Source organism: Telmatherina bonti, assembly GCF_933228915.1.
Source record: "Telmatherina bonti genome assembly, chromosome: 6".
NCBI lineage: Eukaryota > Metazoa > Chordata > Actinopteri > Atheriniformes > Telmatherinidae > Telmatherina > Telmatherina bonti.
In genome coordinates this window covers 7,854,501-7,875,622 of record NC_136624.1, presented here as the reverse complement: position 1 = coordinate 7,875,622, position 21,122 = coordinate 7,854,501, and the positions used below count along the sequence as shown (strand labels likewise).

At 43.0% G+C, this 21,122-nt stretch overlaps 1 protein-coding gene across 1 annotated transcript; it reads left to right on the top strand.

Moving 5' to 3' along the window:
* Positions 1-8,340: 8,340 nt before the first annotated feature.
* Positions 8,341-20,333, top strand: arl8bb (ADP-ribosylation factor-like 8Bb). Its single transcript, XM_079241677.1, has 7 exons — positions 8,341-8,507; positions 10,022-10,102; positions 10,716-10,789; positions 10,888-10,981; positions 13,388-13,455; positions 13,555-13,625; positions 19,123-20,333. The coding sequence occupies exons 1-7, from the start codon at positions 8,385-8,387 to the stop codon at positions 19,170-19,172; spliced, it is 561 nt and encodes a 186-aa protein (XP_079097803.1). The 5' UTR covers positions 8,341-8,384; the 3' UTR covers positions 19,173-20,333.
* Positions 20,334-21,122: the final 789 nt, after the last annotated feature.

Sequence of the window (21,122 nt, the reverse complement as noted above, 5' to 3'; positions counted from 1 at the left end):
CAAACAAATGTGTCCTGGACAAATTAGAGCACTTTTCTGTTGAACAGTGGGACAAAATACCTGTCAACAGGTGCAGAAGTCTGACAGAGGAACAAAAAACACCTGACTGTAGTGGAAACATTAAAGGATTGTTCAACTAAATATTACTTTATATGTGATGTAATATGTAATAAATTATCTTATTTGTTTGCTTTTTAAAAAAAATATTTCTATTGAACCAGAATTAGAAAATAATGTCATGATTTTCATAAATTTTTTATTTATTATTACTTTAGTCAATTTCAGCTTATTTTACAGGCAACTGGTTTTTTCCTTTAATGAAAGGGGATGAATAAATATGAGCACAACTGTAAATATCGCAGGAAAAAAACACAATGGCAACGCCTACTTTTCAATAAAATATCATTAAAATGTTTTCAAGCTCTTGAGGTGGTTTTTCAAACACGTCTATATGGAGGCATGTCAGGTAAATGTGACCAAATGTATGGAAGAGGAGAAAAACATAATTTTACATATAATCAGAGATTAATATAACTTCCATCCTTGATAGCAAGCAACAGTTAAATGCAGAGTTTAACAGTCATAAAAATTAAATAAAAGTGAAAAGCTTCGCAAAGCTGTGAAAAATCCTCTGCAGCAACTGGAAATCCCTGAAACAACGCTACATGGCATCACCTGTAGTTCTCATAAAAACTGTATTAAACACCTTGCAATGGAAATGCCTACAAATCACAATGTACTTTGTCACAATGTTAGATATATAGTTTTTATTTTGCAAAAAAAATTAAACATCATGTGACTCAGAAAGAAAATACTGTTTCTAGGCATCACGCAGTTTTATTGCTTAAATCTCACATCTAGAAATGAAAATTGTTTTCCATCAGCAGAGTGGTAGCATGCTCAGAAAAGTATCAAATCTGATATTTTGACTGTTTGATATTGAAGTATTGACTCCAGAGTATCAATACATCCATCCTGTAGTCAATTAGAGAAGAATGATAAAAGATTTGGTTACCATGTGCTGCTTGATGAGAAAGGAGAAGAACACAACTTGTCTTTACTAAACGACTTGGTCTAATAAGGTCTCGTCTTCATGCCGCTTATCCGGGGTCGGGTCGTGGGGGCAGCAGCCTAAGCAGGGAAGCCCAGACTTCCCTCTCCCCAGCCACATTTGCCAACTCTGGGGGGGGGGGGATCCCGAAGCGTTCCCAGGCCAGCCGAGAGATATAATCCCTCCAGCGTGTCCTGGGTCTTCCCCGGGGTCTCCTCCCAGAGGGACGTGGCTGGAACACCTCACCAGGGAGGTCCAGGAGGCATCCTGACCAGATGCCCGAGCCACCTCAACTGGTTCCTCTCGATGTGGAGGAGCAGCGGCTCTACTCTGAGCCCCTCCCGGATGACCGAGCTCCTCACCCTATCTCTAAGGGTGAGCCCGGCCACCCTGCGGAGGAAAAAAAGCAGGGACCCAATCCTGAAGCCACCAAGCCGGATCCCCTCAACGCCTCGGCTGCGCCTAGAAATTCTGTCCATATAAGTTATGAACAGAATCGGCAATAAAGGGCAGCCTTGGCGGAGTCCAACCCTCACTGGAAACAAATCCGACTTACTACCGGCAATGTGGACCAAGCTCTGACACCTGTCGTACAGGGACCGGACAGCTCGCACAAGAGGGTCCGGTACCCCATACTCCCGGAGTACCCCCCACAGGAGCCCCCGGGGGACACGGTCGAATGCCTTCTCCAGGTCCACAAAACACATGTAGACTGGTTGGGCAAACTCCCATGTCACCTCCAGGACCCCAAAGAGGGTATAGAGCTGGTCCACTGTTCCGCGACCAGGACGAAAACCACACTGCTCCTCCTCAATCCGAGATTCGACTATCCAGCGGACCCTCCTCTCCAGGACCCCTGAATAGACCTTACCAGGGAGGCTGAGGAGTGTGATTCCCCTGTAATTGGAACACACCCTCCGGCCCCCTTTCTTAAAAAGGGGGACCACCACCCCAGTCTGCCAATCCAGCAACACTGTCTCCGATGTCCATGCAATGCTGCAGAGGCGTGTCAGCCACGACAGCCCCACAGCATCCAGAGCCTCCGGGCGAATCTTGTCCACCCCCAGGGCCTTGCCGCCAAGGAGCTTTTTGACCACCTCAGCAACTTCAGCCCCAGAGATAGAAGGATCCTCCCCGGAGTCCCCCAGCTCTGCTTCCTCATCAGAAGACGTGTTGGAAGGATTGAGGGGGTCTTCGAAGTATTCCCTCCACCGATCCACTACGTCCCAATTTGAGGTCAGAAGCTCACCACCTCCACTGTACACAGTATTGATGGAGCACTGCTTCCCCCTCCTGAGCCGCCGGATGGTGGACCAGAACCGCCTCGAAACCGTTTGGAAGTCTTTCTTCATGGCCTCACCAAACTCCTCCCATGCCCGAGTTTTTGCCTCGGCAACAGCCGAAGCCGCATGCCGCTTAGCCTGTCGGTACCCATCAGCTGCCTCCGGAGTCCCACAGGCCAAGAAGGCCCGATAGGACTCCTTCTTCAGCTTGACGGCATCCCTCACTGCTGGTGTCCACCAACGAGTCCTGGGATTACTGCCACGACAGGCACCAACGACCTTACAGCCACAGCTCCGGCTGGCCGCCTCAACAATAGAGGTACGGAACACAGCCCATTCGGACTCAGTGTCCCCCGCCTCACTCTGGACATGTTCGAAGCTCTGCTGAAGGTGGGAGGTGAAGCCGGATCTGAAGGGAGACTCAGCCAGACGTTCCCAGCAGACCCTCACAACACGTTTTGGCCTGCCAGATCTGACCGGCTTCCTCCCCCACCACCTGAGCCAACTCACCACCAGGTGGTGATCAGTTGACAGCTCCGCCCCCCTCTTCACCCGAGTGTCCAAGGCATGTGGCCGCAGGTCCGACGATACGACTACAAAATGGATCATCGAACTGCGGCCCAGGGAATCCTGATGCCAGGTGTACATATGGACACTCTTATGTTGGAACATGGTGTTCGTTATGGACAATCCATGACGAGCACAGAAGTCCAATAACAAAACATCATTTGGGTTCAGAGGGGGGGGACCATGCCTCCCAATCACTCCCCTCAAGGTCTCACTGTCATTGCCCATGTGAGCATTGAAGTCCCCCAGCAGAACAATGGAGTCCCCAGAAGGAGCACCCTCCAGCACTCACTCCAAGGGCTCCAGAAAGGGTGGGTACTCTGAACTGCAGTTTGGTGCATAAGCACAGACAACAGTCAGGACCCGTCCCCCCACCCGAAGGCAGAGGGAAACTACCCTTTCATGTACCGGGGTAAACCCCAATGTGCAGGCACCAAGCTGGGGGCTGATGAGAATGCCCACACCTGCTCGGCACCTCTCACCATGAGCAACTCCAGAGTGGAAGAAAGTCCAGCTCCTCTCGAGGGTACTGGTTCCAGAGCCCAAGCCATGCGTTGAGGTGAGTCCAACTATATCTAGCCGGAACCGTTTAACCTCGCGCAGAAGCTCAGGCTCCTTCCCCACCAGAGAGGTGACGTTCCACGTCCCTAGAGCCAGCTTCTGCAGCCGGGGATCGGACCGCCAGGGTCCCCACCTCTTGCTGCCGCCCAGCTCACATTGCACCCGACTCCTACGGCTCCTCCCGCAGATGGTGAGCCCACGGGAGGTGGAGCCCATGTAACCCTTTCGGGCTGAGCCCGACCGGGCCCCATGGGTAAAGGCCCGGCCACCAGATCTAATAAGGTACCAGGACAAAATGTCTTCCATAAGATCTATTCTAATATCTAATAAACAAACATCCTAAAATGAACTGAAGAAGGTTGTTTCCCAGGACAGTGCTTTGGTTTCTGTACTGCAGCTATAAAGACTATTTTTTTTAAGGTAAACTTCATGTAAATAAAACCTTAAATAGCAAACAGGTCCGTTATTACCTGTCAGAACCCTGCAGGTGTTGAACATTTCCTGCTGAAGAATAAGTGCGTTGGAGCTGGAAACATCTAAAACCTGCAGGACAGTGCCTCTCAAGAAGCTGGAAACATCTAAAACCTGCAGGATAGTGCCTCTCAAGGAGCTGGAAACCCCTGGTGAAAAGACGGTTGCAGATTTCTGACCAGGGGTGGTGATAACGTATAGTGTATAAAGTGATAAAGTAGGTCTGTGTTATACATATTTATATGTAAAGTAAATGAGTATAAATAATAAGTAATGAATGAATGATGAATAAATGAATGATTTTTTTTAAATATACAAAGAAATAAAAAAAAATTGAATTAAACTAAGTATTTGTACTCAAGAGCAGAAAAGTTCATATTTTAGACAATTATCCAACTACTTTTTTTTATTTTACTGTAAGATTTGGTTTTGCTCTGCAGGGAATATGTTGATAAAGTAGGAATTGGCTTTTGAATCATTTCTTTCAGCAGATCCTAAAAACTTTAATTTTTTTTCCTGTACTTTGGTGTCAATAATACATAATCCTATGCCTGTGTAGATCCATGTCTGTACTTTTGTAACTCTAAAGATATATCAGTAAAGTTTGGTCTTTTTTTAAGTTGACATGACGTTAGAGAGTTGATTTAAAACAGCACAAGGGGAAAAGGACAGATAATAACATCCTGAGGTTTTGCTGTGGAAACAACCTCCACACGGTGGTAGAATTTCCAGATGTATGCTGCAAACGACAATAAAAACAATAGAAGAAGAATTGGGACCCGGCGGAGCAGAAGAAGAAAACAGGTCGGCTCATAGACATCGTGGGTCTGCTGATCACATAGACATAAACATAGAACAGCATTGTGTCACGCTGCCTTCCGTCTCTTCGCGCCGCGATCTTGGATGGGTCTCAATGCACTTTAAATGCATTTATTTGTAAGATGTAGGCCCAACCACAGCGATAATTTTACCAGATTTTTCTCATAGTTCGGTTTGTTACAAAGGGCAGAGATTTTGTTATGATACAGATCACTGTAAAACATTAAAAAAGAACGTGCTTTTATGCTAAAATTTTTTTATATGCTATAAATGAATATATATATATATATATATATATATATATATATATATATATATATATATATATATATATATATATATATATATATATAATGAATTTGATACTAACATGTTTGATTGTTTATTGATGCATTTGGATTTATCTATTTTTATCTGGTCAAATAAATCAATATTCAACCTTGTTAAACGTAATTCCACACAATCAATATTTCGCCGGTTATTGCAACTGTATGCTGAACAAAATACGGGAATAGTTGCTGGCTTTCTCTTGACTACGGCGGACTCTTTCTTTTGTTTACATTTATTAATTAATCAATATAGAGATGCAGTTTTACAAAGTCTAAAAATAAAGTATTGTAACAAAACTTTGCATTTCAAAAGTTACCCAGAAAAACACTCGGAGAGTGCAAACCTCCGCTAAGGCCTTTAAAAGGTTCCTGGATCCAAACGGTGATCTGGTTCACCACCTAAATTAAATCTGTTCTTCTTTTTCACATTTCCAACAAGTCCTGAAAATTTAATGAAAATCTGTCCATAACTTTTAGAGTTATCTTGAACACAAACAGACAAACAGACAAAGCCAGTAAAAACATAACCTCCTTGGCGGAGGTAATTATGCTACCATGTAAAACTCTCTTTGTGAAGCGTTAATATCATAATTTTCCATAAACACCTCATTGGAGTAAATAGTTATCATTAGCATTTAGTAGATTATTCACTGTGTTAACATTATTTATTAACCAATTATGTAGAAAAGTGTTTTGTTTGTGTGTAATATAAACACGTTGTTCCACAGAAAACAGTTATGTGGGGAAACTACGTTGACTCTGCAGCGTGACTCGAAAGTGGAGATCCATCCAATATGGCGGCGACACTGCTGGTTCACTCTCCAGCGCTCAATGAGGCATCTATGTATACATGATGTCCATGATAGACATCATGTATACATAGACAAAACACTTTTCTACATAATTTGTTAATAAATAATGTTAACACAGTGAATAATCTACTAAATGCAAATGATAAATTTTACTCCTTAGAGGTGTTTATGGAAAATTATGACATTGATGTTTCACAAGGAGAGTTTTACATGGTAGCTTAATTACCTCCATCAAAGAGGTTATGTTTTTACTGGCCTTATCTGTTTGTCTGTTTGTGTTCAAGATAACTTCAAAAGTTATGGACGGATTTTCATGAATTTTTCAGGATTTGTTGGAAATCTGAAAAGGAAGAACTGATTTAATTTAGGTGGTGATCCAGATCACCGTTTGGATCCAGGAACTTTTTAAAGACCTTGGCGGAGGTTTGCACTCTCCGAGTTTTTTTCTCATTTCTAACGTTTGAAATGCAAAGTTTTGATACAACACTTTATGTTCAGACTTTGTACAACTGTATCTCTATATTGATAAATTAATAAATGTAAATAAAAGAAAGAATCAACCGTAGTCAAGAGAGAGAACAACTATTCCTGTATTTTGTTCAGCATACGGTTGCAATAACCTGCAAAATATTGAAAGCACATCGTGTGGAATTACATTTCATAAGATCAAATAATAATTTATTTGACCAGATAAAAATAGATAGATAAATCCAAATGCATCAATAAACAATCAAACATGTTAGTATCAAATTCATTTATACATTTTTTATATTGTAGCTACCCTATGTCTTTGTCAATAGCACATAAAATATCTTAGCATAAAAGCACATTGTTTTTAATATTTTGCAGGGATCTGCATCAAGTGGAGGAGTTTAAATATCTCGGGGTCTTGTTCACGAGTGAGGGAGGGATGGAGCGTGAAATTGACAGGTGGATCAATGCGGCGTCTGCAGTAATGCGGACTCTGCGCCGGTCTGTCGTGGTGAAGAAGGAGCTGAGCCAGAAGGCGAAGCTCTCGATTTACCAGTCGATCTACGTTCCTACCCTCACCTATGGTCATGAGCTGTGGGTCGTGACCAAGCGGCAACCTCCAGCGGTTAAATGTGAAGCCTATGCGGAAGTGCATAAAACTGCAGTTCCCCCTTCATCCGCTAGGGGCTCCAAAACAGAGCAAATCCCCATAGACATCCATGTTAAAAAGACCAACTTCACAGCAGAAATAAACATGTTTACAGCCTGGTTCAAAAATCCTTTTTCATTTTATAGGTCAGGTTTTCTTTCATGACAACTGTGGGGGGGAGTGAATGTTTTTCTAACTCGCCCGTTTTAAAGTAATTTAATCTCAAAGTTCGGCATATTTAGGAGTGTGTCCTTTTGATTGACAGGTACCAATTTCCAGCTTCAAGTAAGAAGAACGTAGAACAACCCCGGTTTTTAGCCCGTTAACAACATGACTTAGCTTTAGCCTGTTTTCCGCCGTTAGCTGGTTAGCTCCCGTTATCTCCCGTTATCTCCGGGTTAGCTCGATTAGCTTTTAGCTACGGAAAGCTCGGAGTTCGCTTGATGTCAATTATCTACCATGACGCTCACTGCCCCCGTCTCAGCTCCACCTCTTTGCCCATATTTGTATTTTCCGGGCGAGACGACGCGCATGAAGCTGCCAAGATGGTGACGGTAGGAAACGCCCACCGAGCTTCAATTCAGCTCTTCAGAAACCTCCGGGTGACGTCACGGGGGCTCTGTCCATCTCTTTATGTACAGTCTATGGTTGTGACCGAAAGAATAAGATCTTGTATACAGGCGGCTGAAATGAGTTTCCTCTGCAGGGTGGCCGGGCTCACCCTTAGAGATAGGGTGAGGAGCTCAGTCATCCGGGATGAGATCTTAGGGGAGCAGTTCCTCCACATCGATAGGAACCAGTTGAAGTGGCTTGGACATCTGGTCAGGATGCCTCCTGGACCTCCCTGGTGAGGCGTTCCAGGCACGTCCCTCTGGGAGGAGACCCCGGGGAAGACCCAGGACACGCTGGAGGGATTATATCTTTCGGCTGGCCTGGAAACGCCTCCGCAGAATTGGCAAATGTGGCTGGGGAGAGGGAAGTCTGGGCTTCCCTGCTTAGGTTGCTGCCCCTACAACCCGACCCCAGATAAGCGGCAGAAGATGGATGGATGGCTGTATCATAACAATATCTCTGTCCTTTGTAAGAAACCAAACTGTGAGAAAAATCATGGAGAAATTCGTGAAATTATCGTTGTGATTGGGCCTACACCTTACAAATAAATACATTGAAGGCGCATGGAGACCCATCCAAGAAGGCGGCGCGATGAGACGTCAGCTCGTACCGGCAGCGTGATACAACGAGTCGTCTCTGTGTATATTATGTCTATGCGCTGATCACATGACATGACAAAGCAGCTGACTGCTTCCTGTGCAGACTGTTAGCCAGTTCCCATCCAGACGGCCACAGACTGCGACCACAGTGTCCTCCAAGATGCTGGCCCTCATAAACAGACTGCTAGACTGGTTCAGGTCGCTGTTCTGGAAAGAAGAGATGGAACTGACTCTGGTGGGACTTCAGTACTCCGGAAAAACCACGTTTGTAAACGTGATCGCTGTAAGTAGCCGCAGATCGGTGTGGGCCGAAGGGAGAGGCTGTGGACGGAGCTTTCTGTGTCCGATAAAAACCTAGTAAAACTGCTGTTAAATACCCTGGTTGTTGTGCTAAAAGCCTGGCGACATATCTGCTGCCTGGCTGCGTGTTTTGGCGTCTCTACAAACAGCTGTTGTTTGGCGGTGATGACGAGCTTCCTGGCATGACTTGCGAAAGCAGTCATGTGAATGGAGTTTGTATCAGCTCCCGGAATGACAACATGAACAGTATGTGGACAATGCAAGACCTTTAATTACCTTTAAAAGCTGTAATTGTCTACATTGTGCAGCAGCAGCAGGGTGCAGACATCTGGGACAGTCAGGTGTCTCCTGGATTTACTTCAGTGTTTTTCAACCTTTCTTTTTTTTTTAAAGGCCAAGGCAGACTTTTTTCTTCCACTGAAAACTCACAAGGCACACCACAAACCGAAATGTTTTAAGCCATTATTATTAATAAAGTCAACTTGTCAAAGTGTCTTGAATAGAAATAAGATAAACACAAGAAAAAGTAGTTTTATTATCTTCCACCTGGGCCTCTTTGGATGAACACAGAGCTGCTTTTCAGACCAGTCAGGTGAAATTGGATCATTTCTCAGCGCACACCTGATGATATCTCACACAGTGGTTGAAAAACACTGATTTACATTAATATATATCATCTGTTTATGTTTTCCACCCTGTTGGGGTTGTGACTGGTTGGTTTACCTGTTAGTCTAGTTATTGACACCTGACTGAGCTGGTTGGGTTAGTTTACAGCCTTGGATTAACAGGTTCAGGAGTTAGGTGATGTTTCGGTCATACTTTACTCCCCCTGGAAGAGGTCAGACGCTCCTGTTTACAAAGAAAAGCTATGTGGTCTGATGTTCTCCTGTTAAGAATAAAACTATACGTTTCCTTCAGTGTTTAAGACTGGACTCAAACAACCAACGCTTTACAAAACAGGACTCTAAATCCAGAATGGAAACTTGATCCAGTATTAGTGTTAGGAAGAATGTATTATTTTTTAATGCATGAGACCGGATTAAAGCAGAAGTTTGCTGAAAATCAAGCAAGCGTATCCAGATGATAGTTCATGATTTAGACGTGAAGCATCTCAGATCTTCTGAGCTGCTTGTCTTCAGTCTGTCTGTCTGTCTGTGATGGGCTGGAGATGTCTGCGTGACGTCTGTGTGTCCAAATCGTTGGCTTCTAAGGATTGTCGGTGAATGTATTGATTATTCTCTGAATTTAGAGCAATGTCACACTTCTCCTGTTATTGTATTATGTGTCTAATGTGGATTCAGAGTACTCTGGTCTGCATAATGACGCACTGATCCGATCATCTCATTGTGATTAATGGAGGAAAAGGAAATGTTTAAATGCAGCTAAAAAAAACCAGTTGTAATCAAATCTTGTCTTAATTTACTCATGCTTCTCACGTGGCTTGTGGATGAGAAGAAACCCGGCTGCAGGGTTCACTAACATGTTTGTTTTGTGCAGTCGGGACAGTTCAGCGAAGACATGATCCCCACGGTCGGGTTCAACATGCGGAAGGTCACCAAAGGCAACGTGACCATAAAGGTAAGCTGGAAACGTTCGCCCCTGCCGGACTCTTACAGGGAATAAAACATCTAATTTACAGTTGTGCTCATATGTCTTCATCCCCTTTCATTAAAGAAAAGGCTGAATTTACAACAGTCACTCAAATAACTGGAGACTTAAAAAAGGAACAATAACTAAAAATTTGCAAAAATATAATTTAGTAATATAAGACACTGTTTTTTCATTTAATTGACTTGAAGAAAGAAAAAAAAAACAAACAAAAAAATGTGTCCTGGACAAATTAGAGCACTTTTCTGTTGAACAGTGGGACAAAATACCTGTCAACAGGTGCAGAAGTCTGACTGAGAGGAACAGAAAACACCTGACTGGAGCGGAAACATGATTGTTCAACTAAATATTGGTTTGAGTGATGTAATATGTAATAAATTATCTTATTTGTTTGCTTTTTAACAAAAATATTTCTATTGAACCAGAATTAGAAAATAATGTCATGATTTTCATAAAATTTTTATTTATTATTACTTTAGTCAATTTCATCTCATTTTACAGGCAGCTGTTTTTTTTCCCTTCTGTAATGAAAGGCTATGAATAAATATGAGCACAACTGCAGCTTGTTGTCTTCTGTCTTCAGATATGGGACATAGGAGGACAACCCCGCTTCAGAAGCATGTGGGAGCGCTACTGCCGAGGAGTAAATGCGATCGTGTAAGTCTGCTTGCAGCTGCTCATCAACATTTGCTTGTTTTGATTTAAAGTGGATTCAAGCCGCTTCTTTCTGCCTCTTGTCGTCTCTCTGTGTGTAGTTACATGGTGGATGCAGCAGATCGAGAGAAAATTGAAGCTTCCAGAAACGAACTGCACAACCTTTTAGACAAACCACAACTACAAGGAATTCCTGTAAGACTTCATGTGACTTTTGTGGCAAAAACTACAGTTTTTTTTTTTTTCAGCTTTTGCATGATTGTAATGATATATTGTATAAAAAAGATGGGCGGAGCCTCCGTGGCGTCACTCGAAGGTTTCTGAAGAGCTGAATTGAAGCTCATTGGGCGGTTCTCATCGTTGGCATCTTGGCAGCGTCACACGTGTCGTCTCTCCTGGAAAATAGAAAAATGAGTGAAGTTTAGAGGGAGGCTGTGAGCATAAGGACCATAGACTGTATATAGACATGGGCGGAGCCTCCGTGACGTCGCCTGTTGGTTTCATAAGCTCGGTGGGCGGTTCCTACCGTCGCCATCTTGGCAGGGGCATACATGTCGTCTCGCCAGTAAAAAATACAAATATGGACAAAGAGGTGGGGCTGTGAGCGTCATGGTGGATGATTGACATCAAGTGAACTCCGAGCTTTCTGTAGCTAAGAGCTAACCAAGCTAACCCGGAGATAACAGGAGCTAACCAGCTAACGGAGGTAAGCGGGCTAAAGCTAAGTCACGTTGTTAACCAGCTAAAAACCGCGGTTGTTCTACGTTCTTCTGACTTGAAGCGGGAGATCGGTACCTGTCAATCAAAAGCACACGCCCCTAAATATGTCGAACTTTGAGATTAAATTACTTTTAAACGGGCGAGTTAGAAAAAAGTTCACTCCCCCCACAGTTGTCATGAAGGTAAACCTGACCTATTAAACCTAAAATCTATTTTTGAACCAGGCTGTAAACATGTTTATTTCCGTTGTAAACATGTTTATTTCCGCTGTAAACATGTTTATTTCTGCTGTGAACATGTTTATTTCTGCTGTGAACATGTTTATTTCTGCTGTGAACATGTTTATTTCTGCTGTAAACATGTTTATTTCTGCTGTAAACATGTTTATTTCTGCTGTGAACATGTTTATTTCCGCTGTAAACATGTTTATTTCTGCTGTGAACATGTTTATTTCTGCTGTGAACATGTTTATTTCTGCTGTAAACATGTTTATTTCTGCTGTAAACATGTTTATTTCTGCTGTGAACATGTTTATTTCTGCTGTGAACATGTTTATTTCTGCTGTAAACATGTTTATTTCTGCTGTAAACATGTTTATTTCTGCTGTAAACATGTTTATTTCTGCTGTAAACATGTTTATTTCTGCTGTAAACATGTTTATTTCCGCTGTAAACATGTTTATTTCTGCTGTGAACATGTTTATTTCTGCTGTGAACATGTTTATTTCTGCTGTGAACATGTTTATTTCTGCTGTAAACATGTTTATTTCTGCTGTAAACATGTTTATTTCTGCTGTGAACATGTTTATTTCTGCTGTAAACATGTTTATTTCTGCTGTAAACATGTTTATTTCTGCTGTGAAGTTGGTCTTTTTAACATGGGAGTCTATGGGGATTTGCTCTGTTTTGGAGCCCCTAGTGGATGAAGGTGGAACTGCAGTTTATGCACTTGCGTATAGGCTTCACTTTTAACCCCCGGAGATTTCCGCTCTTTTAATGTCGACTTTTCTCAACATTTAGTGACTCCAGACGAGCAGCTGCGATCAGTCGAGACATTTAAACCTGAACAGACTTTATGTTCAGTCCTTCCTGCAACTTCATAGAGAAGGTCTGGACGATATGACCAAAACCTCATATCCAGATATCTCTCATTTTATATCCCCATAGAAATATAAAATTATGTAATGTTGTGTCAGTCATCAGTTATGTGTCAGATGTTGCTAGGCAACGGCAGCAGTGATCTCCTTCCATCTGGTGGAACTTTGGCCGTATGACGTTTTACAGGTAAATACCTGCTGCAGCGTTTGGTCTGGAGTTTATTCTGAACTTTCGCCTCTACTTGACGCTGCTTTTGCTGCTTTTGCTGCTTTTGCTCGTTGACTCTATTCTTTATTCTGTATTCTTTATCCTGATTCCTGCAGGTGATAAAATGAGTTAGTTGTGTTGGAGTCTGTTGTTGGGACTGTGAGCTAGTCTGTTGTCGGTTCCACGTTGGTCTTTTTATATCTAAACCGTATCCATGCCACAGAAATTTCCTCTTTTAGGAACAAGTTCATCGGTTTGGGTTGGCTGCTCATCTTTTAGTGAATTATCCTGCTCTGAAACACGTCTGCAACCGTCTTCCTCCATGTTTGTTTATGTATTGCAGTGTGCCGTGAAGCAGCTTATCGTGGCGTGAACGATAGAGCCTCATATGAAACCAGACATTTTCTATCATCCAGATGATTTAGATCATCATGTCGCTTACTTTTTTGCTTATTTTGTCTGTAAACCTTAAAGATTCTGTAAGAGGTCCATCTCTGAAAACTCCTCTTCTGCTTTTCTGTGCCATGTATTGATCCACACTCCCCCCCCCCCCCCCCCCCCCCCCCCCTCCTTTCAGGTTCTAGTCCTCGGCAACAAACGGGACTTACCCAACGCGCTGGATGAGAAGCAGCTCATTGAAAAAATGTGAGGAGTACTTCCTGTCTGGTGAAACTCGCAGGAATGCGGACACGCCAGCCGACACGTGACTCGTGCTGAAGTGTTTCTGTCTTTTCTGGTCTGCAGGAACCTTTCAGCCATTCAGGACCGAGAGATCTGCTGCTACTCCGTCTCCTGCAAGGAGAAAGACAACATAGGTAAACACCAGAGAAGTGGTTGTTGGCTGGAAAGCAGGAGGGATGGGTCTGACGAGCAGAAAAAACAAATAAAACGACACTTAAACTGAGGAGATTCAGAGTGTAACCGAGTGAAAGACGCGTCCATGCAGGAGGAACATCACACCGCGTCAGATTTACTGAAATAAGAAGAAAAACGTCTAAAAATAAGCCGTGAAACCGTCGTTTGAAGTCTTTATTAGGAGGGAAAACCCTTCAAACTGGCTGTTAAAACTTCTTTCCAACCAGCAAACAGTTGTTTACCTGAAAGCAGGTGTGTTCGGTGGATCAGGAAGACGTGGGAGTTGAACCAGCAACCTTCTGTTTAAAACCAGCAGTTTTTCACCCTGAACAGAGGTTGTGAAACATTTTGAGCCGCGGCTTTCCGTGAGAACGTACGTCGGCGTTCTCGAGCTCCACGAGATGACCGATGAGTGTCCGACCTGTCGGGTGTTTCGTCCTCTAAATGTTCGGCTGGAAAACTGCAGAAAAAAGCCGGATCACGTGGTTTTCCGGCGATTCATCATCAGCGAAAGAAGGCGCCGACTAGCGGTGCGTCATCTCGCGTAACTCGCCATTCCACTGTCCTTCCATCCAGCTACGAGTCTGCTCTGAGAGTTCAGCAGTTTGTGTCGGATGAAAGCCGACGTTGGTTTCAGACGTTGAAAGGAAAGATGCCGCTTGGCTTCTGTTTTCTGATTAATGTCTCCTTTATGCTTTAGGCACCATAAGAAATGTTTCTTTTCCAGACATAAAAGCACCTTTTGGGAATTTTTGACCAATGAAATCTTTTATTTGTGTAAGTATCTGAAGTGGTCCTGATTGTGTAAATGAAATGTGTCGCTAAGGTCCTGGAAGCTCACAACTCTACGCCGGTCCATGAGAGTAAAATATGTTGTCAGACATATCGTAGCTATTCGATGTAAAGTTGGTGTCGTCTGCAAACAATTTACACATGTAGGCCCAGTCCTGGAACTGGTATTACTAGTTGTTGAAGGGTTGTTAGGATCTGAGAGGTGACATCAGTCTCCATGGATGTTTCTATTTCTTTCCGTGCTTCCGAGCCTCCGTGACGTCACCCGTAGGTTTCTGAAGAGCTGAAATGAAGCTCGGTGGGCGGTTCCTACCATCGCCATCTTAGCAGGGGCATGCGTGTCGTCTCACCGGGAAAATACAAATATGGGCAAAGAGGTGGAGCTGAGAGGGGGGCTGTGAGCGTCATGGCGGATGATTGACATCGAGCGAACTCCGAGCTTTCTGTAGCTAAGAGCTAACCAAGCTAACCCGGAGATAACAGGAGCTAACCAGCTAACAGTGGTAAGCGGGCTAAAGCTAAGACACGTTGTTAACCAGCTAAAAACTGCGGTTGTTCTGCATTCTTCTTACTTGAAGCAGGAGATCGGGTACCTGTCAATCAAAAGGACACGCCCCTAAATATGCCGAATTTCGAGATTAAATTACTTTTAAACGGCCGAGTTAGAAAAAAGTTCACTCCCCCCTCAGTTGTCATGAAGGAAAACCTGACCTATAAAATGAAAATGGATTTTTGAACCAGGCTGTAAACATGTTTATTTCTGCTGTGAAGTTGGTCTTTTTAACACGGGAGTCTATGGGGATTTGCTCTGTTTTGGAGCCCCTAGTGGATGAAGGAGGAACTGCAGAGTTATGCACTTCTGCATCGGCTTCACTTTTAACCGCCGGAGGTTGCTGCTTGGGTAGCATTCACTGAGGAAAAGACTGTAACTGTACTAACAGTTGTATATTTATGTACTACAGTGAACTCTAATTGCAGTTGCTGCTTTTTATTCTGACTTTAAACAGTGAAAATCAGTGAAAACTAATGACATAACCTCATCGTATGCGGAAACTCAGGAGACGAAAACCAGAATTTTTCGTTGTTCTCAGCCCCTTTTGTTTTTTTGTTTTTTTTTCCCTAGCTGCTTCTTGTTTGGCGGGTGTTTTATTTTTTTACGACATTCTTTTTTTTATACAAGCATTATACAGTGTAAAACAGTACAGTACAAAAAAAGAATAAAACATACGCCAGGGAGTTATAGTTTCTTAGGAGCAGCTATGACATAAATAACAGTAGTTACATGAACACAAAAAAGTGTCTTAATGGCTTTTATGTTAGTTATTAGAATTAATTAGTTGTTTGGCTTCATTATTAAAAACAGAGAAAAGTGGCTTTTGATTAGCATACCGACATTTGTGAATATGCTATTTTGTCAAGTATATAATAGGATTAATTATATAGAATAGTTTGTCTTTAGCCAAACAATATATGTTCAAAGCCAAAGGAAAAAGTTGTTTCGATACAGGAAGAGATCAGAATACAAACATCGTTCTACAACCAGGTAGAGGAGCAAAATAAATGAAATATGTCCTCAGGGTGTCCGTCGCAAGTTAATTCTATATCTTTTAAAAATCTTTGCAGAAAGAGCTCTGATGAGTAAAATCTATGAATTATTGTTTGGCGGTTTCTGCGTCTTCTTCTCTGGTTTCTTTTCTTCTTCTCTGGTTGTTTCCCCACCTGGTGGCGTGTCAGTCGTACAGCTCAACGCCGCTCCGTGATTTCCAGCAGCATTGCTCTGTTTTTTTCTGCGTTTTCTCCTTTAAAGCTTCGTCATTCAGGTCTCTGGTTTACGCTGCACCAGCGTGTTTTTAACGTGTTCTTCCTCGCCATGAGCTGGTTCTGCATCAGCAGTTCCCGTCGCTGTTTTCTTTAAGTCGACGTGATGCAAACAGAACCTGACGTGGACGTCCACTCCCAGGACATGTCTGTCTGCTTCTGAGCATACGATGCTCTTATTCCCAGTTCGGCTGGTTTCATTTCGATCAGTTTGACCCTCTGAAACCTTCATCGCTATAAACTTTGTAATGATGCCGACGTGTCTGACCCTGAACGTGGATCAGCTGCAGCTTTTCTCCAGGTGTAAGAAGTGTTGCTATAATCAGGCTGAGGTGTATGAGCATGGATTTTAGTGAAGAAATGAGCAGAAATGAAGCATTTTTACTACATTTTCACCATATAAACTGCTGCTGATTAAAGAAAGTAGAAGCATCACAGAGATTTTGAGTTTTAATGTCAGGATTTACTGAACAATCATGTTCTAGTTCGATGTTTGTGTTGCAGGTTTAAAAGGACAAAAAATAGAAATAAGAAACCAGTTAGAAACTGGAGCAATGGAGATGAAGATGAACCACAAATAGTTGCATCAGTGTGGAAAGTAGTTTTCCTTCCCAGTTCCTCTGGTTTTACAGGCTGAAAGGCGACGCTGTTGCAGTTTCACCGTTCAGTCGGATCTTTTCACCCTTTCATCGTCCATCAAACTGTCTGGAAGTACATTTTTATTTAGTCGATTTTAAGAGGATTTCAAGACATTAAAGTGACAAAACAAACTAGAGGCGGAGCAGAAACTGTAACAAGAAGCAAGAATCAAATCAAAGATACTTTATTCATCCCCGAGGGGAAATTCAAGGTTCAAGCCAGCTCGTCCAAGGTTTGACATACAGACATGTAACAATGACAAAGAGTAATACAGAACCAAGCTAAAGCTTTGGCACCGCAGCCAGTTTGCCGGCGCTGCCTTATTACAGATAAGAACAAAGATGCATTAGGATCGTGGGGGCTCAAGGGGAAAAAAGGTCATGTAACTCCGGGCCACGCCTCTAGATGACGCAGTCCGAAGAGAGAGAGGAAAAAAAAAAACCTCATACATATAAGCACAAACAAGACGCACAAAGTCCAGGGAGGCGGTGAGTCATGTGCGAGGGGACTGGGGGTGGTTGAGGAGGGGGACAGACCAGCATCATCCAAACACGTCTAATCTGTAAAAATGTTCATCATTATAACAGCAGACAATGACATGGCCTCATAAATGTAGAGAAATTAACTCCAGAATAACACAGAGGACGTTTATCCACGGTCTGACTGGAGAAAAGAGACGTGAAGACGCGTGTAGCTGCTTTATTTGAGTCCTTTCATGATGTTAGAATCCATGTTTATGAACATTTTATCAGGCTGTCAGTCATAGTTACCAAAAAGTTATTAATCAGCGCTCTTTAATGTCTCCTGTTAGATGTGACTTTTTACAGCTCGGTCGTCTGTTTCCTGCCGTAACGTTACAAACTGCTCATGTCTCATAAAATTTACAGCATGGACGCAGTTTTTCACACATTTGATTAAACTTCACATCAAACCAGTGTTCTGCCACCAGATCCGTCCTCATCCATCCGCCTGCAGACCAGGATGTGGAAGGATTTTGACTCATTGATGCTACTGTTTTAGCTTTAACCTGGATGTAATGCATCACTTCCACCACAAGGTGGCGCCAAATTACCACGCTGTTTACCGACAGATGGAAAAATAAATCAGAGCGATTCAGATTCGTCTCTGCAAAGCAGAACTGATCGACCACCATGGCTCCACTACCAGAAAACAGGAATATCTCACCAGGAATATGTGCATCAAGTACTTTAGATGCATACCTGGACACTTTTAGGTTAAAACATACCGAATAATGCATGAATAACAAGTGTGTTGCTGGGTTCTGGTCCAACATGTGGTGCCGTGAGGTTTGATGCTAACTGAGTGGAATAAGAGTCAGAGTTCTGTGTTGAGCTCATACAGCAGAATAAACATGCATGTCACGCTCATATGTCGTCTGAGAGCAAAGAATCCAACAGAACGTCCATAAAGGTCCATAAGTCTGATGTGAGACTTGAAGATGGAAGATGAAGACGCCGCATCAGTTTTCATCCAGAGCAACCATCAGCATTTTGCATTAATAATTACGTAATAATTCTGTCATCTACATGTTTTTAGACGTTGTTGTGATGATAAACCGTGTTGGACAGAACTGATTTAACACATCTAAAAAGATAATAAATCTATTGGAATTAAAAGATAAGAAACTGGGACATCGACGTTGGTCTAGAGAGCAACTCTTTCCAGGTTTTAGATTAACGCTGAACATTTAAAGCACAGTTTGCTGATTTTTATACGCCGTTATGCTGCGAGACAGGCAGGCTATCTGATGGCGTATCAACGACCAGATGTTAAACTGCTGGACAGACGTTTCCATCTTCGTAACAGGAGTGTCCAGCTCTGGTCTTCCAGGACCACAATCCTGCCGGTTTTCCATGTATCCCTGCTCCAACACACCTGACTCAAATGAACCAGTCACTTCGCAGAACTTGATTGGCTGTTTAGGTGTGTTGGAGCAGGGATACATGGAAAACCTGCAGGACAGCGGAACCTCCTGGTCTGCAACATCATCCATGTGGAAAACCCGACTCGGTGAGAAGACAACGTCCGAGTGCTCGTCCTGACTGACAGGAAGTGATTGATAAACAATATATCTGTTGTAAGAGTGTCGTGTTCTCCGTGCACGTAGACCTGGAAAACCTGATCCGCGTGCTCACAGCAACCAGGTTAACGTGTGTCCCCCCCCCCCCCCCCCCCCCTCTCCTGCAGACATCACGCTGCAGTGGCTCATCCAGCATTCAAAGTCTCGGAGAAGCTGAAGCTGAGGTCCGGTCCTCGTCATCACCCCCCCCCTTCCTGGTCACAGCTCCGGTCCCTCCCTCTACGGTCATGGGTCCCTTCTACTGGCTTTCTGCTCACCACCTGCACCACTGCCGCCGCCGTCGTCGCCGTGTGTCCCCGTGTACAGCACTACCGCCAACCTGCAGCGTCTGCAGTCTCACTACCGGACCCGAGGCGGCCGGTCCAGACCCGCCATGCCTTATCACAGCCATCATGGACATGCATCTGTGTACCTCATGGAGGTTTTTTTCTTTTCTTTTTTCTTCATGGTTTCCATGGTGACGTTGTGTGATTGTACTTTATTTGCCAAATGCTAACGGTTGCTTCTGCTAATGCCTTTTAACTCCTGCTCATGTCTCGATGACGTAGCCGGCAGACGAAGGTTTCTCCGGCGACTCGAAGCCAAGTTTACACGTAAAACTGAGAAAATCAGCAGGAAGCCGGATTTAAAGTGCCTTCGGCTACGATCGGACAGGTTTTTACCCAGCGCTAGCTCGCGGATGACACCGTCGACAATCTCGTTTTCTGTCTGTAATCACGCGAACGCATCAGGATGTGGGGAAAACGACGAGGAAAGAGACGACGATGAATGTCGTTGAAAAAGTTGTCTCCGTTGAAACGTGCTCGCGGCTCTCAGGTTGTTAAAGGATTCGTGTGTTTTGAGGAGCGTGAATGCTGTGCGTGTGCACTTCATGATGTGTCTGGATAAAATAGCGCCAGAGTTGAGGACGTCGGACGCTTGGTGCCGCAGCTGTCTTCACGTCCAGCGCCGCCATGTCCTCTGAAAATCACTTCTGATTGGTTCAACCACTGATCTGCTCACATATTTATATACTTTCTGCGTGTTTGTGTGTCTGCGGTGGGTACGACGCCTCCCCCCGTGCACGGCATGGTGATCGTGTACAGGATGGTTGGGACCACGCAGCCGTGACGGGTGTTTGATTGGGTGACTGTCCTGCAGAAAGCTTTTGTTTCCTGTGTGATCTTAAGGCCTGTTTGCAGTTTTTACGCACATGTGCTCGGCTTCACATTCAACTTTGTAAATAAGACGTTGTCATTTTTATTGGAAGAAACGCTCCTGTAGATGTCATGCATTCTCTCCCTGTGATTGCTAATAAATTTGTTTTTATTTTTAAGGATTTCCAGGCTGTGTCCAGTGTTTTGTGTGAAACTGTTGATGTGATGTTTTACCACCAGGTGGAAGCAGAAGACTTCAGGACGAAGAGCGTCATAAACCCGCTCTCTTCCTCCTCCTGGTGCAGAGTTTTACTGGAAAAACTGCGACAAGTTTGGATGTATTAAACTGCACATGAGGAGGGGGGGGCATTAAATAGCACTTTTTTTTTTTTTTTCTCCTTTCAGCTCATTTTCCATCAAGTTTTAGTTTCTTTCCCTTTTTATAGGATAAAATTTCTTGTGAGAAAGTTTCTTTTTAAGAACTTTAAAATTTCACATAAATATTTCTCCAAAATCAACAGGATAAATTTTCCATCCGTTCATTGGAGAACAAAAACAGTCCCAGGCACATTTTTATTATGTTATATATGCATTTTATTTGTATTATTTATATTAGAGTAAATTTTCTTTTCATTTCTACATTTTATTATTTTTACAATTTTTTAAAAATATATTTTGTATTTTGTTTCTATTTTCAATTTATTTTATTTAAATTTTTATTTATTATTATTATCATTATAACTATTTTTATTTTGTTTAATACACTAAATCAGCTCCACTCCTGATAAAAAATGTAAAATACAGAATTATTCTGATTTAACTCTTTAAATGCCAGTTTGACCACATGGTTTTTATTTAAAGTTCAAGTCATATTTGAAACTAATTTTAAATACATTTTAAATTAATTTAAAGAAATCTCAGCGTTCCTTCATTTATTTTCCGTGTTTTTTTTCTATAAAGAGTGACCTGAA